At 47.6% G+C, this 25,912-nt stretch overlaps 2 protein-coding genes across 5 annotated transcripts in view; one reads left to right on the forward strand and one right to left on the reverse strand.

Annotated features, from left to right (window-relative positions):
* The window catches only part of ST7L (suppression of tumorigenicity 7 like), a 177,920-nt gene that overhangs the window by 109,488 nt on the left and 42,520 nt on the right, over positions 1 to 25,912 (forward strand). Inside the window, exons 16-17 of one of the 4 annotated variants that reach the window (XM_036921527.2) lie at positions 15,996 to 16,072; positions 16,593 to 18,188. The exons of the other annotated variants lie outside the window; for them this stretch is intronic. Of the exons in view, the coding sequence (XP_036777422.2) occupies positions 15,996 to 16,031 (36 nt within the window). The 3' untranslated portion in view covers positions 16,032 to 16,072; positions 16,593 to 18,188. Of the gene's footprint in view, positions 1 to 15,995; positions 16,073 to 16,592; positions 18,189 to 25,912 lie in introns of those variants that run through there. 4 annotated transcript variants of the gene reach the window in all.
* WNT2B (Wnt family member 2B) lies at positions 128 to 14,192 on the reverse strand. Its single transcript, XM_036921536.2, has 5 exons — positions 13,530 to 14,192; positions 7,766 to 7,986; positions 6,521 to 6,798; positions 5,563 to 5,827; positions 128 to 2,696 (listed from the first exon to the last, which is right to left on the reverse strand). Exons 1-5 carry the CDS (start codon positions 13,709 to 13,711, stop codon positions 2,467 to 2,469), a joined length of 1,176 nt encoding a protein of 391 aa, XP_036777431.1. The 5' UTR covers positions 13,712 to 14,192; the 3' UTR covers positions 128 to 2,466.

Genomic DNA, 25,912 nt, shown 5'->3' on the forward strand with positions numbered 1-25,912 from the left:
AAAATTTGGGTCTTTATGAATTAGAATTTGGAGCCCAGGGAAAAGCACAGAACAGTATGAGATGCCCGAGAGGCTCACTTCTTTCCACAGGGTAAGAACTGAAAAAGAATAGATAACAGAATACAGGTAGATTTAACTCAGGTTGATTTCCCATGGAAGGTTAACATTTATGCTAACATTTATGTGGTAACTACCCAGATGTTCTTGTGAGAGCAGATGCTGACTAGGACCTGAGTCCCTTCCCAGTGTCCCAGCATACAAGACAGCACCCTTTTGTAAATTCATTAAACTCTAGGAGTTCAGACTGACTATATGCCTCTTACCTCCTGAGTACCCTAAAGCTTTCTTCCTCTTAATCCCAGCTCATGGTGTCAAAAGCTCCCTGCCCCCTCCAATTTACCCCCTCTCTAACTCACTATTGGCTCATCAGTTATCCAGTTGACTCTACTTTGCAAGGAAGACATTCCCCTGGCCTGACTCACTTAGAACCATTTCTCCACAGGAATCCCCTCACTGCAGACCACAAGGGCTCTGACTAGCTTATGTTTTGTGTTAATGGATGTGAAACCGGAGCAAATCCCCTCACCAGAAGAAAACCACCCTAAACTCTCCCACATGGGTCTCAGCAGGTTACACAAATATTAGTCCTATCGTCCAAATAAATCTTCTGCCATGGTCCAGAGCTATGGCTCCCTCATCCTTCTGCTGCCTGTGCACAGTGAAGCTGTTCCACAAACATGTGAGGACCCCAAGGGATGTTGGAGAGGAACTTGGGAAAGGGAAAGGAGGGGGGGCCTATATTTGGAATTCCTTGTGTATACCCCTTAACTTACAGCCTGTTGTCAATACTTCATAGTTATTAACTGGAGGTTCTGAGAGAAGTCATGATGTGCTAACCCAGTTATGGGCTTTATTAAGAGTGGCTGGTGGCTGGCATCTGGGGCATAATTAAAACTCAGTATCCAAGATAGGATCATTTTACAGATGAGAAGATAGAGGCCCAGATAATTTGGATTATCTTGCTCAAAATATCAAGAACAGTAAGTGGCACAGTTGTGATTTCAACCCAGGTCTGTCATAACTGCAAATTTCTATACCACTCTGCTCTTTTAAAATATTAACAGGCAAAAGACAGCCATTGTCCAAGTCACATAAAAATAGGGCATCACTGTTTGGGGGGACTCTGTGTCCTACCCTCTAGCTTACTAAGCCTACTATCTCTGGAGACTCTACTACCACAAACTTAGTTAGGCAGTGGAGGTAGCATAAAAGGAGCTACCCTATTGAAGGCAGACATGGAGTGAACAATAATAGTCACCAAAACTTAGAGAATCACTAAATAAAGCTTTGTTGGATAAATGGGTAAAGGCTACTTGCTAAGCTGTTTAGCACTTTGGCCCCAAGCCCCAGCTCTCCTTTCCTCTTTAGCCACAGGCTCCTGCTCCCAGCTTCAAAGGCTAGGAGCTTCTCCTAAATATCACCAAAGCCAGAGATCACTACCTGCCTTGTATACACTGATGCCTCACGTGGGCCCTTGAGATCAGGCTTGCTACCCTCTCCTCACTCCATGAGTCACATGTGTTTTACTCAGTGTTTGCCAAACCTGGCTGGTCACCAGAATAATGCATGGAAAACTTAAAAGAAAAACAAAAAAACAAAAAAACCCAAGGCCTAGGCAGGCTTACAAAATTACTTTCTCGGGAGGGTTCCAGGATATTCTAGTGATCTGTTAGGCATGGGAACCACTGCGTGCCATTCAGTTTGAAGAGGCAGCAAGTGAACAAAGACGCAGTGCTCCCTGATACAGGTTGAAGAGAAGAGTGATGGGAAGAGAATGTATGTTTGTGTAAATATAGTTTTTCCCCCTACAAAACATAGCCATTTATGAACATACGACCATGTGAAAGGAACTTTGTTCACTATGGTTAACTCTTATCTAGCAATCTCAGCCTCTTGATAATGGAGAATGTAGTAGCCTAAAAGTTTCTTTTGGGGTACCAACCATTCTGCCCAAACTGACCCAGGGAAGAGCTACGTGGTTTCATATCTGTCCCATCCACCCTCACCAGGGAGGAACAAAAAAGAAGCTCTTTTCAGGTATCCTTCCTCTTGCACAAACAAGAAGTGTCAGGAAGCTAGTGCAAGGGAAAGGAAAAATGGCCTTCACCATGTGCATTAGTGCAACTCCTATCACTCTGAAGACCCCTTTCCCTTTCTTCCACTTTCCCCTCTAGCCTCCTGAGGTGGGGCACGCAGGGAGCCACTCAGTTTCTTACATCCCCTGTCAACTCCTTCCCAGGGCTAAGGAACCAGCCAGGACACCAAAGTCCCCTGGATTACTCTCCAAATCCTTAAATATAAGCTGTAGCAGCCCAAGGTTGAGGGTGGAGGGAGGTGTGCATGCAAAGATCTTGTGCTTTTGAGTCAGGAAGTTTGAAGTAGAGGGACAGTGAGGTATTTATATGTTCAGGTCTGGTCCAGCCATTCTGCCTTCTTGGGGGCCTTGCATGTGTGGACATCCACAGTGTTTCTGCACTCCTTGCACCGGACAGCACAGCACCAGTGGAATTTGCACTCACACTGGGTGACACGGGTGACTCGGGTTGTGTCATATCCTCGGCCACAGCACATGATTTCACAGCCGTCTGTCCCTTTAGATGTCTTGCTGCAAACACGGCCTGCAGTGCCTAGGGAACCTGGGTTGGGGACAAGAGAGAGTGAGAATCAACTTAACTCTTACTTCAGCTGCCCTGGGTTCCTTTACCCACATCCTCATGAGGAAACCATAAAGAATCCTTTTTCCTGAAAATATACCCACTAGCCAAAATGACCATCTCATCACTGCCTTCTGTACCAGGCTTGTTTCTTCCCACCATCAAGACTTCCCGGAGACCACTGATTTCACCTGCAGTGCCCTTCTGGCCAATACACATCTCTATATCCCCTTCAAAAACCAGCCTTAAAATGCTCGTAATTGTTAAAGCTGGGTGAGGGCTCTTGACTTGATGTTTGAAATTTTCTGTTTTAAGTTAAAAAAAAAACCAACATAGCCTATAATTTATCTCTTCCAAGAAATCTTGCCACAACTCTGATTCAGTTACCACTTCTTAGTATTTGGTCCTTAATTTATATCTTATTAAGTTGTACTATATAGGGAAGTAGTATAGCATGTCCATTAAAAGCATGGGCCTGATGCCAGATTGTCCAGGTTTAAATCCAGTCCTTCCACTTCTTAGCTGTGTGATTTAGCACACTGTCTGGGCTGCAGTTTTTCCCTTGAAAATAGGCATAACAATAGCATCTAACTCAGTGGATTGTTGTAGCTGTAATCTCTGTTCAACTGAGGAGGTGAACTCATGAGTGTGACTGGCTAGAGGCACATTCCTAATATGTAGGAACTCTTGATGGATAGGGATGATGTAGTCCCCTGCACAGAGAATGCTCAGGATGTCATACTGTCTGATTTTAGCAAAGGAGATCCTGTCAATAGATCATAAAATCATAGTATTTTGGAGGACTGGATCTTAGTATCTAATCCAGCCCTTTCCCAGAGATGGTGAAGTGGCTTCCCGGGGGTTGGAGAAGGGGAATAGATTAATTGATTTCTATAGCAGTATTGTCTCCACATTCTACTAGGATATGGGAAGAAAATGCCAGAACTTCTGTGTTCATTTTCTATTTCACAAATTTAAAATACCTATTTTGTATGTATGTTTATAATGTATATATCAGTACAGTGGAACATAGGTATAGTTTATATTGGAAGTACGTGCTCAGATATTTTTTTTAATGATAGGAGTATACAATCCAAATGTTAGGAGACCACTGCTGTAGAGTATGGGCTAATGAGGTCTCCCATATATGGTATTCTCCACACTCCAAGGGCTGGGTCTTAAGTCTTTCTCTTATGTACCAAAGGCCTCTGCATTTTGGAGCTGAGCTGTCTAGTGTAGTAGCCACTAGCCACATGTGATCATTTAGATTTTAATTAATTAAAATTAAATAAAATTTAAAATGGAGTTCCTCAGTCATACTAGCTATTTTTCAAGAATACAATAATCCCATGTGGCTAAGTGGCTGCTGTACTGGGAGGACAGATGTAGCCATTTCTATCATCATAGAAAATTTAAAAAATGGACAGTACTGCTTTGGAGGGAATTTCTGGCTCCATATTCCTTTCCAGGGTGACTTAATATATTGTGTGAACTCCAGGCCCCACTTTGGGTTTTATGAGACCTAATTGTATGCTTATATTCTCCCTTCTAACTCCAAAGATCCTTCCCCAATGGTACATTTCAAGTACAGCGCATAGGCTTGTACCTTGGATGTTACGGAATTATTTCCAGGCATTCAAAGACTTCATGTGGGAAGAAAACATACCTGGTGGCAGGAAATCACTAGGAGAATCAGAAGGGTTCTCTCAGTCTTTTTTCTCTTAGCACCCTTCAAAGTACACAGACTCCTTTCCCTGTTCCTTTAGCAGAGCCCTACCCTGTTTCTGTGCCTACCTTTCCTCTGAGCCACTTGATTCTCCAGAACAATAGTGATGGGTGAAAACCAGCAGTACTGAAGACTGCTGAGGTTTTTGGCCCCACCTCACCCAAGTCCTGAGTGTGCAGAGAGGAGCCTGGGAGTAACCAGGGGAAGGGCAGCTCTGTTGCACTGCAGGTTGTTCCTAGTTTGACCAATCTGAACCTAAAACATGAGCCAAGATGGCAACTTCCACTCTACTATATCACCTTCCAGCATCCCCAAGAATTCCACCACAAATAACTGGGACAGGTCGAAAAACGATTTTCTGCTTCCTGCTAATGGTTAGCCTTGGTAGGGATCTCCTCTTTGCTTGCTTCCCCAACTCCATTTTGGAATCTTCAGTGGCAGCACACTGAATAAAGCCTTTCAAGGTAATTCATGGTGTAATCCCAACCTATCTTTCTACTTTTAGTCTCCCTTACCCAAAACCCTTTCTCAGAGTAATCTGCTCTCTGTTCCTCAAACAAGTCTTATACTTTCCTACTTACCACTCTACTTAGGTGTAAAGACTCTCTGTCTGTTTCTGCCTATCCAGAGATTCCCTACACTTCAAGAAACAGCCTAAACTCTCCATTTTTCAAATAAACTTTCTTGATTTCTCCAGTCATCAATCTTTTGCAGTTCCATTTATCTGTTACATCTCATTTCTTTAGCTAGTTTATAAAGAGCCAAAGACTTCAGCTGCATCTTACACTTCTGAGTAGCCCACACATTGCTCAGTACTAAAAACAGGTGACTTGTTTAAACATTTACTGAATAATACCTACTCCCTCCCAGATGTGGGAAACATAAAAGAGTGATAGATGACCTCAGGCCTCCAGGACCTCTCCTCTACTTGGGCAGCACCGGGCCTGGCAGACTGAGGCATACATCATCAATCTCATTACAAGGTTTTTATGTCAGGAGGAGGCTGACTCCACCCACTGCACCCCTTCCCCTAATTCCTGAGGCTGAACAGACTGTGATTAACCAGGAGTGCCTGCACTTAAGAACTGGGACTCTCTGTCCCTACCTGCATTCCTTACTCACCTGCAGCCTTGTCCAAGACACAGTAGTCTGGAGAGTTGTCAAAGTAGACAAGGTCAGTCCGGGTAGCACGGCGGTAGCCTTGGCGGGCTGCTGTGAAGTTGGCACCATCCTGGGTGGCTGTCACCTGCACAGCCCCATCATAGCGCCGCCGCAGGTAATCACCTGTGCGGCGGAAGTCTGAGAGTGCGCGCCAGCAGGTGCGCAGAGTACAGGAGCCACTCACACCATGGCACTTACACTCCAGCTTCAGAAACCGCCGCACAGCCTGGGAGGTGGGAAGGCAGGTAAGGGAGAGGCGGCCAGTCAGGGCACATTTTAGTGATCCCAAGGACTAAGCATGAGGGCCCTGCGGTCTTCCGGCCCTGGGGAGCTAGTGGAGCCATTGGCTGTTCTTCCCCCCATTAGGTCCCACCCATTCTTCCTGCTCAGATTCAAGAACTCTTCTTCCAGGAAATCTTCCTGGACCAACAGTGCTTTCCTTTTCACGATAGCCCATTTGCTCTTTAGAGCCGCAGAATTCTGTTCATGGTTACAGTATGCTGGCACATCCTCTAGTTTTCACACGTTTTAGAGTTCAAGGTACCATGCCTTCTACTTCTGTGGCACATTTCCCAGCACAGTACTAGGCCCACAGAAGGTGCTCAAACACCAGTGACTTGACTAGAACAAGCTCTTGTCCTCAGTCTTGCTGGAGGTGGTTCTTTTCCTTCTTAAAAAGTTATTTCCCTTCTTTTCTCCACCTTTCCCTACTTTCCACCTATGTGAAGACTCTTTAGCACCTGGTTGAACCTAGGCATTCCCAAGCTCCCTTGCATTTCCTGTTCCTGTCCCAGGGGGTTGGGGCTTTGGAAGTGATCCAGAAGCTTTCAGCGCTTCCACCTGCACATTCAGTCCATGATCACACATACTGGTCACTCCTAGCAAATGCGAACGTACAAGCACAGACATGAGTACTGACCGTGCGCCCACAGCGGTTGTTATGTAAGTTCATGAGGGCCCGGGCATCCTTAAGCCTCTTCTCCTTGGCATCCACAAAAGCCTTGGCAAAGCGAACACCATAATGGATGTTGTCACTGCAGCCGCCCCAGTCAAAATCCCCACGTTGGTCATGGTGTCGGCCACGGGTATAGGGGTCACAGCTGCACACACTTAGCTCACCCTGGCTACAGGCACGAGTGATCGCGTGGACCACCCCTGCTGATGAGATGGCATATACAAAGGCTGCCTCCCGGCTACCTGGAGAGAGGCAGAAGTGTATTTCAGGTAAGAGGCCCATGTCTATCCCCTTCTTTAACACATACAAGCTTTAATTCTGAAACCTACTCTCGTCTCCTTGTCTCTCCCACAGCAACCCCTGCAGCCCCCTTTATTCAAGATGCCCTGCCCTCCCAGAGTATCTGACCTATTCCCCTCAGCCCTCACTACTCTCTATCCTCTTATTGGTACATCTGACCTTGGGCTGATCTGTACTCCTGCTTCCTTCCAAACTCCCTGGGTCCATTCATTGAAGTTTCACAGTGAATCATCCCCTCCCACTGAGTGCCAACCCTGGCTCAACTGAGCCTGTCTTAGCCCACATTCCAGGCCTTTTCAGGCCCACTGTGCTGGACAGTTCCCTTGTAATGGAGACCCCAGCCCAGGGGTCAGCCTGTTTGGAGAGATATGCTACTTCCCCCTGCCTGCTTTTCTCCCTCCCTGCTCTCGGGGATTGATGAATCATCACTCCTGTTCCCCTGACACCTCCAGAGTCCCATCTCATTCCCTCTCCTAGTTTACCATCTAGCTCTGCTTAGCTTTTTTGCTGAGCTGGGGCCAAGCCACTGACTCTCCAAATATTTACATATCACCTTTCTGTTTATTCTTTACTTCCATTACTGTAGGGTTGGGGTGAGGGTAGTGATGGTAGTGGTAAGAACAGAGCAGCCATTCCCAGTCTTCAGCTTACAGTGCATGGAAACCCCCAGGTTGAGGGTTGGGGTAGGAAGAAGAAAGATGGAGGTGCTAGGGAAATGCATCTTTGTCCTATCACTGGAATTTAGGGGGTCTCCTCCCTACATAAATAAGGTACTGAAGGTCTGTTCCCAACTGTATCCTAGGCTCTGCCCACAACTGTCCTCTGATCATAGAGTAATGTGCAGGAAAAGGGAGGGGGGATCATGCCCACCCTACCCACTCACCACCCCTGGCATAGAAAAGCCCCTACTTCTGAGCATGACCCGGCCAAAGACAGTGTGGTCCCGGTCCAGTGTGGTGCAGTTCCAGCGGTGGTGGCGGAACTGGTGTTGACACTCTCGGATCCATTCTCGGGCACCCTCGCCCACAGACCGCATGATGTCGGGGTACCGCTGGCACAGCTGCCGCTGCCGGCTCACCAGACCAGGGATATTGTCACAGATCACTCGGGCCCCCAGTGCCCCGATGTACCTGTAAGGTGGAGATGGCCCTGTCAAGAGCATTCTGGCCCTTTCTGCATCAGGAGGGGAATAAGGAGGGAAAGGTTTAGCATGTAGACCTTGGAGAGATTCCTTCCCCTTCCCCCACCCCACATTTCCTGAAGCCAATGGGCAGAACATTCCCACAAGCACTGGAGAAATAGTTATGCAGTTGCAGAGAGAGTAACTCAGTGGTCTCCCACCATCACCAGTTCCCTAGCCAAAGGCCACAGTGACACACACTCCCAGAAAATGGGCCAGGCATGTGTCACAGACACAGAAGCTGTGGGTATGTCACACAAACCCATTGCCTGTTTATTTAATAAACATGAAGAGCCTCACAGAAAAATAAACTAACAAGCGAGAGTCTGAGACAGCCCTCTTACACCCACATGTAAGAGGCATGTCCTGCATGGCTGGTCTATGAAGACATGGTTTGGAGAAAGAAGAATGGAGACAGGGAGGGGCTAGCGGGAAGAGACATAGTGGGCCATTTTGAGTAATGTTTATAGCTCTAGACTGACCCATGTAGCTAAAAATCCTCTTTCCCAATCCTGAGATCTGGGAAGGAAGATCCCATCCCCAAATCTCCTCCCTATACCCTTTATCTCCAGGCCCCATGGCCTTTCTTAACTAGTAAGTCTTTAAATATCATCCTCCCCAACCCATAAGGCATGATATTCTGAATGGACCTGCATGGGCAGGGGGCTGTTTGCAGTGGGAAGCTAAAGGCCAAGATAAAGCAATAGGGTAGCATGCCCCATATTCCAGTCCCCAGTCTGCCCAGTATGAACAATTGGAAGAACATCAGTTGGGGTGGGCTACTAAAAAATAGGTGGGTTGCTAGACACATTCTCAAATTTCTCAAGGCAGTATGTGTTTCCTCTTCAGACAAATAATCATAGCCCTGGACTCCAGCACAAGCCTCAGGAAGAACACTTCAGAGAAGACAAGAGTACATCATCACCTTTTCTCCCCATAAGTCTACTAAAGGAGATGTGACCCATTCACCCACTTCTCACTCCTTTCTTTCTCTCCAACATCTAGCACCTTCCTTGGTTTGCTGGGAACTCTATTCTCCTAACAGATCAAAGGGATGCCTCCTCTCCCCTTTTCTAAACAGGTGGGGGGCCAAGGAGGGCAGTTGCCGCTACAGACAAAAAAGATTTGTTGTGAGCTGTGAATGAGCCTGTGGTTTGGAAAAGGCCCCAAAATGAGCCTAGAAATGGGTGAGGAGAAGGGAGAGCGGCCAGTGGGGAGAGGGGGAAAGCTGGACTGCTCTAGGCTCTATGTCTGCCCTCTCCCCACCCCCCAGGCCCCCTGCATTTGCACACCCAGCCCTCACCCACTGACTGGGTCACCACTGGTGACACCAACTCAAACAAACAGAAGGAGGGCTGATGCTTGCCTCTTCTGGAACTCAGCAGGGCTGATGGGGCCCATCTGTCCCCGGGGAGGGATAAGAGGGCTGGCCCACCACTAACAAATCCCATGAAATAAGCATCCCCAGCACTGTCCATCAGGGCAACAGCTTCCAGGAACAAACAAAATAAACACCCCAGGCTGAGCCAGGCCGGAAAGGGCTGCCTGACGCACAGCCGGGAGTTACACCCACTGCCACGGTGCTTTGTTTGGAGAATCAAGACCGTTGGAGTTGGAGCTCATCCCTGTCTCACCACTGTTCTGTGTCCCCAGTTCAGCCCTGAGTATTGCTCTAGGCAATGGGTGTTTGTTTTTTTTCTTAGTGGGGCTTGGGAAGAGGGGGGTTGGATGGGCATGGGAGACCATAATCCAGCCCTCATGAGACAGTCTGGAGTGGGGCAGGCCAAATCCTGGCAAAAAGTCCTTCGTGTGGTCTGACTTAAATCCATTCTGCTGCAGCCCACATTGGTCCTTCTTGTTACATCCTCACTGAGTGTGGGAACATCTGTTCAGTTTCTAAGATGGGAAGATAATTAAGTTTCTCTACTACCACTCTTCTCCCATTCCATTAAATAGCTCTTCAAGATTCTGCAGAGCAGGACACTTGCCTGCTGACTAGTGGCCAGCCCCTTGTAGTTGGTGTGAGGGTGTCCAATAAAACTGAGCCTGAGGCCTAGCCCATCTCCTTCTCAATTCAACACATGCCTGCAAAATGCCTACCATGTGCCCAACACTAAGCTCAGTTGTTAAGGGCTCAAAGATGTTTAAGGCATCCCCAGCTCAGGGGCTGGTAGAGGGGCCAAGAAGCCCCTAACTCTAGTTCTGGGTTTCCTTCCCAGATTCCTACCCCAGAATGCTCTCTTCCCCTACTTCCAACCAAATCACATCCCTTCCTTTTACTCAAACTTCAAACCCTGCTCTAGCCCTGGCTTTTCAAAGTGTGGTCCCCAACAGTGATATCAGCATCACCTGGGGAACTGGGAAATGCAGAGCCTCAGGCCCCACACCAAGCCTACTGAGTCAGAATCAGCATTTGCCAACATCCCCAGGTGATTCAAATGTATTGCTCAATGAACACAGAGATTTTTGTATTTTGTTCATTATCCCCTAGAATGGTGTCAGGCACATAGTAGGTACCTTATAACTTTGCTGAATCAACACCTAACTTCTCTGATTTACCCTCAGCTCCCTTCTCCCGCTAGTCACCATAATCTTCATTTCAATTACATCTTTCCTCCTTGTTGACATTGCCTATTTACAGATGTTTAATGTTTTGTTTTTTAATGAGATCAAGGATACTCCCTTTATTTCACCTCTTGTTTTTACAGCCCCTAGTGTACATCACTCAGCTGAGCCCACATAGGGCTTTGAATACAATTATTACCCTCCCTGAATCTCTTAATGCAACATCAGCTATATGTTTATAGTTCACAAAACATATTCCTGCACAAAAATCCTATGAGACAGAGATCTCCATTTTACAGATGAAGAAACTGAGGTACAGGGAGATTAAGTGATAATATCCAGCTCTGTCCATCAGGGCTAGTTGGAAGAGAACCAGGAGACATCTGACACCAAAATCCAAGCTCATTCTCATTCCAAGGACAAGAGAGACACACCTTGCACAGCCAGAAGACCAGTCTGGCTCCAAAATTGGTGTGAACTTGAGTAAGTTTCTTACCATTCCCTTTGTATCCCTCACTGTCTTCATGCATGAAAGGGGATAATAATAGTATCTAACTCACTGAATTATTTTGAGGACTGAAGATGATGTTCATAAGGTACTTAGCCATAGTGTATGGAGCTTAGTAAGGGGTCATTAAATGGCAGCTGCTTTTGGTAACAATAATACTAATACTGTGATACCCCTCTGTTCCTCTCCCTTTGTGAAGCCATGAACACAGTTCTGCTCTTGTGATTCCCTACATCCATCCCCTGCAGAATGCAAAATGGAACAGGGGAGCACATGCCTCAGCCCCTATTTCTTGTTCTGTTTGTCATGAGTTAAGAAGAGACCATCTGTTGTCTCCTCCTCCAGTTACAGGTGGGGAGAAGGAAGGAGTGGTCAGCGAATAAGGGGGAAAGGGCTGTGAGGAAGATCACACAGCTAGTGACAGTGATGACCTTCTGCTCCTGATGGGACATGGACACACACAGTCTTCCAGGGGTTGTATGGAATATCAATCTTGCTGGGTTTTTTCTTAAGGGAAAGAGAGATAATCACCTTGGGGGCCTGACCTGCCTTTAGAAAGCAGTTTTCCCCTTATGGCAGAAGTGATGACCACTGAGGCAGGCATCGGGGCCTGCAGCTCGGACCAGCGTGAGGCAAGGAGACTAAAATAACCTCTGTACTCCCTCCCCACCCTGGCCCTGTTGCCGCCTTCCTCCATTTCATAGGGACCACTGAATCCCTCTGTATCATCTGCCTGCCTGCCTCCCTCCCTAGCTCTTCCATCCAGGAGTTTTTCGAAAATCTTTAATATGAACCACGTGGAGGGTAGAATCGCAGAGGGATAAAAGAAGACAGAGAGGGAGTAGCCAAGGGGACAAAACAGAGATTAGGAAGAACCCAGGCTGGGTTTTTAGGAACCACTACCAGGATGCTGAAATGATCAGCGACACTGCCTCACCTAAACACCACGTGATCCCCAGGACTGCCTCCCAAACTGGTAAGCAATCAAGACTCCCCAAAAGCAGATTGCCGTCTGAGATGGATAGAGATAGGCAGTGGTCATTTCATCCTCTCTCTACAGGACCACTGAAGACTCAAGTCGCCGGCCAAACGGGCCGTGAAGGGAAAGGATGGCTTTGATCTCACTCTGAACTTGGAAAGGCTTTTTCTCTTGTCCCCTTCTTCCCTTTCCCTTTCTAAAGGAATGTTTCAAGCCAGATGTAAGATACGGGCCTCCCTTCTCCCCATCCAGAACCCCCCTCCTTGCCTTCCCCAACACTACAGAGATAAAAAAGATCCAAAAGAGAGATTTTTCTAAAACAGGAAAATGGGGGTGGGAGGTGGAGAGAGATGCATCTTGAAATGATAGGAATCTGCAGCCCAAGCTTGCTGGCCCCTCAGTCAGCAACCCCTCACCCTTCCAGCCAAGATTCCAAGTCAAGAGGAGAAAAGTCACAGGGTGCACATGGAGAAGAGACCACACTTGGGTGGGGGCTAGAGTAAGGAAAGGAGAAGGGCACTGCCTGGGTAGAGGGGGCAACAGCCCATTCAAGAGGCCAGCCAGTTGGATAGTTGGTGGAGGGCGGGTGAAAACGGAAGATGAGAAGACAAGTCTTTTCGCAGTCCAACTCTTCCCCCCTATGCTGCACCCACAAGGTGGGGGAGGAGGGCAGGACTTGTAAAAGAACCGACATCCAGTTGATTTTTAATGCCTTTTATCCCATCTGTCTTATTGTGAAGTGTCTGGAGTCAAAGCCCTGCAAAAAATCTGAGAAGAGGGTCTCTTAATACTTAGGGACTACAAAAGCCTCTAGTTCTGGGAGGTGAGAGAGAGGAGATGGGGTCGTCTGGGGAAGAACGAGGAAGAGGGAAGGTAGATACCAAGATGGGAAACGACATCTTCAAAAGAGGCTGAAGACAAACGCCTAAATTATGCAAACCCAATGTTTGTTTTAGTGGTGGGAGTTTAATGGGGGTAGTTTTGGCTCCATTCCGTTTGGAAACCTTGCCCTGGGGGCTGCCGCCTCACCAAAGCCTGACAGCATTATCGGGTGGACTGCCCTTGCCCGCTGCCCCTCTCCACCTCCGGAGGTGGGGAGGCGGACGGCCCCCGAAGGCCACAGGTGGGCGACTAGTTCCTTGAATCCATCCTGAGAAACTCGGAGTCAGCGTTTGCGCTAAGGGTATTGAACTGGAACAGGGGCACAGCACAGCAAATGGGGGTCTTGAAAGCCTCCACCAAGGGCGTCCTTGCTCCAAATCCCCAGCGAATACCTCCTGGGCGGGGAGGGAGTGGCGCTCTCCCATTCCCCCAACCCCCACCATTCTGCGACTTCAGTGACAGTTTTCGGGGATCGCTCAACGCCGTCGAAGCGACAGCCTAGTCTCCTGAGCAGCCCGAGCCCCAGCGCCTGGTCCCCCACCCGGATAGCCGCACTCACCACCAGGACGTGTCTACGCGGGACGGCAGCGTCAGTAGCAGCAGCAGCAGCAGGCAGGCGAGACTCGCGCGTCCCGAAGCCCGAGAGCTGTCGGGGGCCGCGGGTCTGGACACGGGCGCCGGGGCGCGGACGCGCCGGGAGGGGAGCTGCACGGCTTCCTCCGCACCACCCGGCCTCAGCATAGCTCCCCGGAGGAGTGGACAGGGCGCTGTCTGGAGGGATTCAGGCCGCCCCTACTTCACCCCCCTGGGGGGCCATAGGGCTCGCTGGCGACTAGGCGTCCAGGGGCACCTGGAGTCCCGGAGAGGCGCAGAGCGCGGTGCCCGGGAGCCGACGACGGCGCGCCGAGCTCGGGGTCTGGGCGCGGGCTGCGGGGTCAGGGGGTCTGCGGCGCAGAGTGGGGCTGCGGGCAGAATGTGCGGACAGCCCCTTCGGCCGCAGGCTCTCATTGGACGGCGCGGGGCGGGGCCGAGGCCGGGGACACGCGCGGCCCTCAGGGCGGCTCCGCCCGCGCCAGCCCCGGACGCTCCGCGGCGCCCGAGGTGTGGCGGCCGCTTCCGCCCCTCGGCGCTCAGGCGCAGCTCCGCGCCGCACCCCCACCTGCCCCTGCGGGCTGCCGCGGGGCGCACAGGCGTCCTTCAGTGCCCCGAACGCCCGGTCCCTCCCGGCGCCGCCCCACGGGTCCTAGCGCCCTTCTTCCGGAGACCCCCCCCCACCCCACTTCCGTGATTAACAGCCACGGGCGCGGAGAGACACCTTCCCCTCTAATCGACAGTGACACTAGGGCTAAGCCATTCATTTCCTCGAGTCGTCTCTCCATTCTTGCGCTTCTGTGAAATGGGTAGAATCACTGCCACGGGAGGTTGCAGGAGAATCTTAACTTCCTTTTCAATGCTGGCAACTGAGTCGCCGTAGGCGGCCGGCTTCAGGTGGGGACGTCTCTCATCAAAGGCTCGTTGTCCCTGGTCCATCCAACCCACCACCCACCGCACGCCCGCAACCCCCACACCTCCCGCCATAACGTTTAGACTCGGCTCCTGCCCCCCTGTGGACCCCGAATCCCGGGACGAAACGGAGGGGGCGCACCTGCGGATCGAACGCAGGCACCCGCCCGTTACTGCCCCGGCTCAGCAGAGCCTAGTCTCTCGGCTTCCCCCGAGCCTCAGTTACCCCACCCCCTCGGGCGGGGCTGAGAGTAAGAAAGAATCAGAAACAGCTGGGCGGCTTTCCCGAACCAGAGGCCAGGGTGGGGGTCCTGCTGAGAGAATGGAAGCCCCGGAGCCATTTCTCTGATTCGTCTTTCCTCTCTGCCTCCTCCCCACTGTTCCCCCAGCACCCTCAACCCCCGCACACCGCGTGTGGTTGTGGTAAGTCGGAAAGGGACCCGGAGTGCCGACTGCGGAAAGTGACTCCTCTCTTCTCCCCAAGACTTTCCCAGGCTGGCAGGTAGAGCCTCTGGGGGGCAGAGTGGCCCTTATTGAGATGTAAAAAAAAGTTTTTTTTAACTTGGGTTTTCCAACCTCGAGTTTGCCCGGGGTCTGGCCCCAACCCCTTCTCCAGCCTCAGTTTCTCTCACTTAGCGTCTCATCCCAGGTGTCTTTCCTACCTTTCCCACTGACTTACGTAAACTACAAAGCCCTGGTGTAAACAATGCGCTGGAAACTGCTCACTCTCCTCATCCCCAAACTCACTGTCAGTTCTTGGTTGGGTGGGGGTGCCGTGTTAAAGACGCCAGAGTGTGAGCGGACACGGTGCAGCTGGCTTTGGAAAGGCTGCAGACATCCCAGAGGCAGAATAGGAGAGAAGGGCTCGCAGGGACCTTTATTCCCTTCCTACTCCTTTACCTCACTTTCTGTGGCAGGGGGCAAAGGCAAAGTGCATTCATTAATCCAACAAATATTTATTTATTCCCTACCTTGTGCCAGACTGTGCTAGGCACTGAGGATACATCAGTGAACAAGGCAAAACAAAACAATTTCTGCCTTCATGGAGTTTACCCTTCTTTTAAGATCAGACAGACAATGAACAGCAAACATCTTAAGTAAATCATGCAGTATGTTAGAAAGTGATAAACACAGTAGGGGGAATGGTTTTAACTAGGATGATCAGGTTGGCCTCATTAAGGTGACATTCAAGCAAAGACTTGAAGGAGGTGAGGGAACAAGCCAGGCAGATTGGTGAAGAGCATATCAGGCAGGGGGAACAGCGAGCACACAGACCCTAAGGTGAGAGTGGGCTGGTGTGCAAAAACTAGCAAGGGGACTAGCCAGCTGGAGCGGAGCTAGGGAGGAGGAGAGGGATTCAGATAGGGAGCAGGAGTGGTCCAAGGGGAAGTGGGGAATGGACTGAAGTCAGAAGGTTGAGGGAGAGGGTGAAATACAGAGACCAAGCATGGTCAGCAAGCCGGCCATACCCCTTCCTACCAGTCAGCTGACCCTTCCCCTCCCCTTCTCTTCTTTCTCTCAGTCTGGGAGGCTCCAGTTGGTCCTTCTATTTCCTTAAAAAGAAGCAGACTCCATGATGAGCTTCCCTAAGAGGAGCAGGTAAGAGGAGTGGGCCCAGGCACTCTGCTGGCTGGACCCCTTTCCTTGGACCACTCTTCCTCTGGGCCTAGCCCCACCCTGACGCTGGGCAGCAGTCTGCCAGCTCTGGCAACCTCTCCCAGACTCCCCTGTGTGCTTAGGCCTGGGTGTGACTCTGGCTCTGTTTTTATTTCTACATATGGGCCTGAGGTTGCGGGGTGGGGAGCTGGAGATGATCACATCAGCCCTAACCTTGGGTGGACTCGCCCACGTGGGCCCCAGACTCACTTATGAGGCCCCTTCTTTGGCTTCAGCTGTCTTCATAGTCAAGTGGGACCGTGTCTTGGCAAAACATACTCAACTATTAAAGCATGTTGCTGAACTGAGGGGGCCCCCAGAAACATCAGCAGCTCTGAGACAGAGGGAAGTGGGTGTGGGGACAAGGCTTCTCCCCAGTGCTCAAGGCTACCTATGCCCTAGAGTGGACAACCAGGATGGGGCTTTGCTCTTGCCTCTTCTCCCCTCCCTTCTGAGCCCCCAGCTCCCCAGGAGGAACCCCAGGCTGCAGGAGCCAGCTGACTGCAAGAGCTGCACTCAACCACTTAACTAGAGAACAAATCCGGAGCCAGAGAAGAGGTTTTCTGGGATCTGCCACTTTGGACTTCGAATCTCAAAATAAACTTCCAGTCTCAAGGTCTTAGACACTGTTGGAGAGCTCAGCTCCTCACGCAAAGGCCTGTCATAGGGCTTCCAGGCAGAAGGTCAAGGCCAGAGGTTCAGGCTAGTGCTTGACCTGCTCCTCCCTCCCATCCCCCAGCCCCACTCTACGTAATAGGAAGCAGGAGAGGAGTCACTGATCTGGGAGTCAAGCTCTGGTTTGGAGGGTGCTATGTGGCATCAGGTTGGCACTTCCTGAGCACCTGCTGGATGTGCAGCACTGGCCAGATCATCCTAAATGACACAGAAGGAGTGAAAGGGTTTTATTCTCAAGGAATTTTCTTGTAAATACTGTAAAGCCATCAAAGGCAGGCAACACCAGGCTCTGCTGTTAAGGCTGCAGGCTGCATATTTGGGGAGTAGTGTCAGCAGAGACCTGAGGAAGAATCCTAGACCTCTTCTGCCCTGAAGGTGTCTAGATTCCCTGGGCCCTCCAGCAGGACATCTTCTACCCAGCCAGCAAAGCCAGGTCTTCCTTTCTCCTTAAGGTGGCACCATAGCCTCCTGCCCTTTCAAAAGTGAGTGCCCAAAGAAAGATCCCCTCTCACTCTTGATACCTCACCTCATGCTCTGCTCTGCTGTGGAGCCACTTCAAGATTCATCTTCTTTCACTCTATTCTCAGCTGTATGTGGCTGAATGATTTTGACTTTTTACTGGGCCTTGCATGGGAGTGGAGATGAGCTAAGGGAAGCTCTGGTGTGGGTAAACAGCTCTTAGTCCACCCGGGGTCTGCCCCCCTTAGCGGCCCCCCTTCCCTGGGCCCCTTTGGTGATGACCTTCTCTCTTTCCCAGTGGGTGGGAGGTGGTGTGGATGGTAATGAGCAGAGAGAAAGGCCGAGAAGGGGCTGGGGGGAGGTTTGGATGGGAGTCAAGGAATTCCTGAGCCTGCTGCTTGCACAAGGGGCCCTGAGACGCCTTCCCTGAGATTTCTTTGCAAACCTAGGCAAGTCTCATTTGAAATGGGGCCAGGTTCACACAGGCCCCTAGTGCTGCCCCCCACCCCTTCCATCTTTCCCTCCCCAGCCACCCCATGCAGGTGTCTAGGGAAGAGAAGGGAGCTTGGGAAGAACCCAGGGTCTTTTAAGGGGGGTGAGGTGGGGATCTATGCTTTGTACATAGCCTGACTGGCCTCTCCTTGGTATTTATGAACTCCCAGACAAGGCACAGAACGTGGCCAAGCCAGGAGGACTTTGAGGGTAGGGGCATCCAGGCCCAAATCAGAGAAGGGGGCTTGGTGGGGCAAGGCTAGAGACAGTGGTCCTTTCCTCCCAGCCCATGGCCAGAAAGGGTTAGACTGCTCCTCAGGGGAGCAGGAGAAAGGAAGAGGGAGCTAAGGGAGAAGGAGAAAGAAGAAGGGGGTGCTGGTGGAGGCGGGACCATGGGGGTGGTTGGGGTCTGGAGCCTTTTAGCACTTTGCTTGTAATCAGACTGGAGCCAGGCATTGGGTAGGCTGACAGCCATCCTGGGCGGGTGGCCCAGGTTCTGTGTGAGGCCCTGGGCATGCTGCTGGGATCCTGGGTGGTCACTGACCAGCCTAACCCCAAGGGAGGGTGGTTCTCACTTTGCCCCCAGCCCCCCTCTCCCAATCTGCCTGAATCAAATAGAGCTCTCTTTCCATCACCACCTGTTCTGGGCCCTGGAATGATCTGGAAGTGAGATTTCCTTCTGACAAAAATATGCAGAGCTCACTATCTGCCTCCCTCCCACACTGCCTGCATCTATCCACTCTGCCTCTTGCTCTCCTTGTGTCTCTTCTCTGTGTCTCTCTGGCTGATATTTCTCTCACTTTGTGTCTGTTCTTCCTCTGTCTCTGTCTCTGTGTCTGTGTTCATTTGTCTTTCTGTGTGTCTGTGTCTGACTGCCTTTCCTCCTCTGTCTGTATCTCTGTATCCCTGTCCGTCTCTTAATGTGTACTCTCTCCTTTTCGGTAGGAATCTGTGTGGCTGTCTCTCTCACTCTTTCACTCTCCCCATGTCTCTCTCCATGTCTTTTCTGACTCACTGTGGCTTTCTCAGTTTCCCTCTCCCGGTACGTGTGTGTTGGTGCTCCTCTTTTTTTTTCCTCAGTGTGTTTCTCTCTGTCTTTGCTTCTCTTGTCTCTGTCTCTCTCTTGCTCTCACTCTCTTGTCTCACACCCTCCTCTGCAGTCCCTGCAACACAGTGAAAAGTGCACTGAACTGAAAGAAATCAGAACACCTGAGTTTTTCCCAATTCAGCCATGCACAACTTGCATGACTCTGTAAGTCACTTTCTAATTCCTGGCCTTAGTTTCCTCACTGTTGAACCAAGTAGAATGGAATCTAGTTCCCTCTGTGCGGGCCTCTTTCTGTCTTTATCTCTCTCTTGTTTCTTGCAGCGCAGTCTACCCTGGTCTCTGAGACTTCTGCTTCTCTGCTCCTTAAATTTGACCCTGAAGTTAGGACTCCAGCATCCTTGAGACCCCAGTGGGAAGGAGTCTGATACTGTCAGGCAGAGGGCCCAAAAGGAGGAGGACTCCTCTCTCCTTTAGCCCCTGAAACATCAGGGTAGACAAGGTCCCTTTCTGGGGCCATGTCTGGGATACAAACCAGATTAGCTCATCTCTCAAATCCTCTTTGTGCTGGGGCCTCTGCCAGGCAGGGACACCCACAGTGCAGAGGGAGGGAGTGTGTGTACAGATTCTTGGAGAAGCAGGACCAAGGTTCTTCTCCCTCTGTTAGCCCTTCTTCCTGAAAAGCCCAAATTAGCTGCCCCCACTGTATAAGAAACCTCATCCAGCTTGAGCCAAGTCAGCATTTTCATAATCTCACTCTGGGACCCCAACACCTTTCATAGCTCTAGGGCTAGAGAAACCACTTCCCAACGCCACCTCTTCTCCACACATAACCCATGGCTTATAGTCTCTCCCGGTCATTATGGAAGGGTCCCTCCATCCCAGTCTTGAAAAGCCTGGAGTGTCAGGCAGGGAGCAGGAGACATGGGGCAGGGGTGGGGGTGGGGAGAAGCAGGCAGTTCCTGGGCTTCCCACTCCAAGTTAGAGGCCTCCAGCCCCTCTGAAGTTTCATTTGGAGAGGACTTTGCCTGATAAGATCAAAGCATTCCCTCTGCCAAATCATTACCTTATTTTCGAGGCAATTACAGAACTTATTGTATCAATTAGCCCAGCCTCCAGCTGCAGCCGTTTATCTGTGTGTCGTGGACTTGCAGAGGAAAGGATCGGCCAGGGCCAGCGAGGGGAGGGCAGGGATCAGGGCCCAGGCCCAGGGAGCTGTCCAGAGGCTTTCTTCAGGGACAGGCAGGTGGAGGGAACCGCGACGGGGAGACGGGGGTTCTCCTCCTTGTGCGCCTGCCACTGCCGTAGTAGAAGTGCCCTTTTCCGCTCGCGCCCACCTGCACGCCTGATGCGGCCCCGGAGGGCGAGCCAGCTGAGCCTGGAGTGAGGATGAGACCGTTCAGGCCAGGCTAGGGCCGGGGTTCCGCGGAGGAAAACGCTGAGCCGGCGCCAAGATGCCGCCCCTTCCTGACTCTGCTGGGTGACTCACCCTGTGGGCCGTGCGCCTCGCAGTGGCGTTTCCTGGAAAGGCATGGCAAAGTAAGCTTCGTCTTCGTGGGGGCTAGTGCGTTTCAGACTCGGAGAAAATCTTAGGTGGGAGTGCGTGGCACGGAGAATTGGGTGTCCCCTTGGGTGCGGGAGTGTGGCTTCCTTTGCTCCTCCCATGTCTTCAGCCCTTTGCTGCAGGAGAACCACACAAGGCCACAGTGTTGGAGGCCTTCCTTAGAGCAGCGGTTCTTAAATTTTTTGGTCTCAGAACCCTTACACTCTTAAAAATAATCAAGGACCCCAAAGAAGTTTTTTAAAATGTTGGTTGTATGTATCCCTATTAAAAATTAAAATGAACACAGGAGCCAACTCAAAGTGCTCCCAGTGGTCGAAGCTGGACAATTTGAACTGGAAAATTAGGTAGTTTTGGATTATAACCCAAAGTATAAAACAAATATGCATAAATCCATACTGATATAATAAATGAGTAAATAAATATATGAGAAGAGACAAATCTCTCATGCAGAATTCCAAATAATTTATGTAGCTACTCCTTTAGTATGGGCTACAGGTTGTGACTTCTTTCCAAAGACTACATGACAGAAAAGTGTGTGTGGTGGGGAGGCTGAAGAATGACTTTACAGTGGAGAAACCTGACAAACCTCAGGCAGGTGATCAAGGTCACCATCAACAGTGACAAGTCATGTTGATACTACATGCCCTTGATGTAATGGGTGAGAATGACACTTTACCTGTATGGTTTTCCTCTCCATAACCCCAGTCTAATCATTTAAAAAAAATCAAATTCCATCAGAGGGACATTCTACAAAACTTCTACATTCTACATTCTGACCAGCACTCCTTCAAACTGCCAAGATCATTCAAACAGGAAAAGTCTGAGAAACTGTCACAGCAAGAGGCACCTAAGAAGGCATGACAACTAAATGTAACATCTGGATGGGATGCTGGAAAAGAAAAAGGACATTAGGGGAAAACTGAAGAAATCTGCATGAAGTATGGACTTCAGTAAATAATAATTATGTATCAATACTTGTTCGTTAATTATGAGAAATATACCATATATTTGTAATGTAAGTAAGATGTTAATAATAGTGGGAACTGGGTGTGGGGTATGTGGGTACTCTGTACCATCTTGGTAATTTTGCTGTTAATCTAAAATTGTTCTTAAAAAGTTTAGTTTAAAAGATTAAAAATTTTTTAATATTTATGTATTTAATTAATTTAAAATTAACAATAAACCCAATGCTTGTTTATATTAATATCATGTTTTATGAAAAATAACTAAAATTTCCAAAGGAAAAATATTGACAAGAGTGGCATTATGTAACATTTTTGCAAATATCTTTAAGGTCTGGCTTAACAGTAGGCTCCTCATATCTGCTTCTACATTCAATCTGTTGTGATATTACGTATCATGTAGCTTCTGGAAAACACCACAGTACTCTTGCAAGAGAATGAGGGTGAAAAGGGCAAATAACTTCTTAGTATTATTGTGAACTTCATTGAGAACCTCGGCCTTAGCAATGTCATCCATTACTGGGATTCGAAATCCTTACCTTTGACATCTCTTCTGTGTTCTCTGATCACATTTGTCATAACACCCTCACCTCTCCCCCACCCCACCGCGTCACCTGCCCTTTCAACACTTCCCCATTCATGTCAGCTTGGTCATCATTCCTCTGGTCATAGTGCCTCTGAGGAATCAATGTGCAAAACACTGTGCTTACTATTGTGAAAAGTATTAGTAATGGGACAGTTGCCCCTCTCATTTTTCCTAAATAGCTGAGAAGTGTCACAACCCCTTCAAAAGCAAATTTGTGATAAATTGTTGGATGACTAGAGACAATTCTGGAGCCAGAGCTCACTCTTTCTGATGAAATCTTCATCTTGCCCCTGCAAAGCAGCCTGAGTTTCTCCCATGTAGTGACAACACTCCGTGATTTAGTAAGTTTGATATTTACTTTGCTTTAGCAAAGAATAGTTTGTCTCATTGCTATATCCAGGTAAACTCAATTTAGCCAAAGGATACACATTTAGGGCAGCTTCCTGACTTCAGAGATTCGGACTGGGGCCATTCACTTTCAGCAGAGATGTTCCCATCCACAAAACACTGTTCACAAACCACAGGAGCTGCCCTCCGGTCACCAAAATAATCAGCATTGTTTGTTGGTCAACTCTGGGAGAGCAGCTCTTGGAGCTTCAGTCTCCCAAATGATACAGGTGTCACTGTCATTTTCTGAATCATCTTGTATGCTTCTGTGCCTCATCTTTCATGACCATTCTCTGTCAATTTTTTTCAAGGTCTCCCCCATCTGCTTCTCTGTTCCCAGGGCCGCTACCCTCAACTAGTCCTTAGACACTGATACTTCACCTGTCAAAGAAACTCCCTCTTAGATCTGCTCTGTCTGCTGTCAGACTCTTCTCCCCAAATGCCCACCTTTATCACTCTGCTACCTAATTAAAAACCTCCATTATGTTCCCCATTGCCTGAATGGTGATGTAGAAACAACTCAGTCTGTTTTCCAAGACCAAAGATAATCGGCCTTCACTTAATTTCATAGTTTTGTCCACCATACTGGCCCACTCTGTAATGACTCTGCTTCAGCCTGAAAGGAATTCATTCTGTCCTCTTTTTTTAAAAATTGAAGTATAATTGAGAAATAAAATTGTGTATGTTTAAAGTATACATTTATGATTTGATATACATATACATTGTGAAGTGGTTCCCACAATTAACAAATCCATCACCTCAGTCACCTTTTTTGGGGTTGATAATATTTAAGATGTAGCAAATTTCAAGTATACAATACTGTATTAACTATAGTCACCATGCTGAACATTAGATCCTCAGAACTAATTGATCTTATAACTGAGAGTTTATACTCTTTGATCAGCCTCTCCTCATTTCCCCCACCCCTCAGCTCCTAGTAATAACCACTCTACTCTCTGTTTCTATGAATTTGACCTTTTTGTTAAGATTCCATATATAAGTGGTACTATAGTATTTGTCTTTCTCTGGCTTATTTCACTTGACACAATACCCCAAGTTTCATCCACGTCGTCACAAATGGCAGGATTTCCTTTTTTATGGCTGAAGAGTATTCCATTGTGTATATAGTTGACCCTTGAGTAACACAGGTTTAATCCACTTAACAGTGGATTATTTTCACTCAATATACTGGAAAATGTTTTGGAGATCTGTGGCAACTTGAAAAAATTTTCCTCTATCTCTAGCTTACTTAATAGTAAGAATACAGTATATAATATATATAACATGCAAAATATGTGTTAATTGTGTATGTTATTGGTAAGGCTTCTGGTTAACATTAGGCTATTAGTAATTAAATTTTTAGGAAGTCAAAGGTTATATGTGGATTTTCAACTGTGTGGGAGTTGGTGACCCTAACCCCTGTGTTGTTCAAGGGTCAACTCTGTGTGTGTATATATTTATATCACATTTTCTTTATCCATTCATCTGTTGATGAACACTTAGGCTGTTCCCATATCTTGACTGTTGTGAATAATGCTTTGGTGAACATAGGAGTGCAGATATGTGGTTTCCAAATATTTTCTTCCATTCTATAGGTTGCCTTTTTATTGTTTCTTTTACTGTGCAGAAGCTTTTTAGTTTATGTAGTCCCATTTGTTTATTTTTGCTTTTGTTGCCTGTGTTTTCTTGGTATCTTTTCAAAAACTTGTTGTCAAGACCAACGTCTGAGAGCTTTTTACATGTTTTCTACTACAGTTTTACAGTCAGATCTTACACTTAAGTCTTTAATCCACTTCAAGTTAATTTTTGTGAGTGGTGTAAGATAGGGAACAATTTCATTCTTTTGCATGTGGATATCCATTTATCAAGGATATTATACTTTCCCCATTGTGTGTTCTTGGTGCCGTTGTCAAATATTTCTTGACTATGTATGTGTAGGTTATTTTGGGGCTCTCTATTCTGTCCCAACAGTTTGTCTATTTTTAAGCCAGTACAATACTGTTTTAATTACTATACCTCTGTAATATAGTTTGAAATCAGCATGTGTGATGCCTCCAGCTTTGTTTGCTTTGGCTATTCAGGGTTTTCTGTGGTTCTGTATAAATTTTATGTTTTTTTTTCCATTTGTATGAAAAATGCCATTGGAATTTTGATAGGGATTGCATTCACTCTATAGATTGCTTGCATAGTAAGGTCATTTTAACAGTATTAATTCTAATCCAACAACATGGATATTTTTCCATTTTTGTATCTTCTTTAATTTCTTTCATTACTGTCTTATAGTTTTCAGTGTACAGGTCTTTCACCTCATTGGTTAAAATTATTCTTAAGTATTTAATTGTTCTTGATGCTATTGTAAATAGGATTGCTTTTTTGCTCTCTCTTTCAGAGAGTTTGTTTCTAGTGTATAGAAACACAACTGATTTGTGTATGTTGACTTTGTATCCTGAAGCTTTACTGAACTAGTTTATTAGTGACAACAGTTTTTTGGTGGTCTTTAGAATCTTCTGTATATAATATCATGTCATCTGCAGAGAGACAATCTTATTTCTAATTTGAGTATCTTTTATTTCTTGCTCCAGTTTTCCAGTATGATAAATAAAAGTGGTGTGAGTGGACATCTTTGTCTTGTTCCTGATTTTAGAGAAAAGCTTTTAGTTTTTCACTGTTGAATATGGCATTAGCTACGGTCTTGTTATATATAGCCATTATTATGTTAAGGTACATTCCTTCTATACCTAATTTATTGAGAGTTTTTATCATGAAAGTATGTACAATTATGTCAAATGCTTTTTCCTCCATCTGTTGAGATGACCATGTGATTTTTATCCTTCATTCTGTTAATGTGGTGTATCACATTGGTTGATTTGTGCATGTTGAATCATTCTTGCAACCTAGAGGTAAATCCTACCTGGTCATGGCATATGCTCCTTTTAATGTGCTGTTGCTGTTGGATTCAGATTGCTAATATTTTGTTGAGGATTTTTGCATTTGTGTTCATCAGGGATATTACCCTATAATTTTCTTTTCTTGTAGTGTCTCTCTCTGGCTTTGGTGTGAGGATAATATTGATCTTGTAAAAAGAGTTTGGAAGTGTTCCTTCCTCATCACTTTTTTGGAAGAGTTTGAGAAAGATTGGTATTTATTCTTCTAAGTGTTCGGTAGAATTCACTAGTGATGTCATCTGGTCCTGAGATTTTGTCTTGATAACTGATTAATCTCCTTACTAGTTATAGATCTATTGAGATTTTCTATTTCTCCATGATTCAGTCTTGGTAGGTAGTGTGTGTCTAAGCATTTATTTATCTTTTCTAGACTTTACAATTTCTGGGGCATAATTCTTTGTAGTAGTCTCCTATGATCATTTATATTTCTGCCTTTTTAGCTTTAATATCTCCTTTTCCACTTGTGATTTTGTCTTCTCACTTTTTCCTTTGTTAGTCTAATGACTTGTCGATTTTGTTTGTCTTTGCAAAATACAAGCTCTTAGTTTTGTTGATCTTTTCTATTGTGTTTCTAATCTCTATTTCATTTATTTCTGCTCTGATCTTTGTTATTCTTTACTTCTACTGACTTTGGGCTTTGTTCTTTTTTTGTAGTTCCCTGAAGTGTA

Source organism: Manis pentadactyla, chromosome 4, assembly GCF_030020395.1.
Source record: "Manis pentadactyla isolate mManPen7 chromosome 4, mManPen7.hap1, whole genome shotgun sequence".
Classification (NCBI taxonomy): domain Eukaryota; kingdom Metazoa; phylum Chordata; class Mammalia; order Pholidota; family Manidae; genus Manis; species Manis pentadactyla.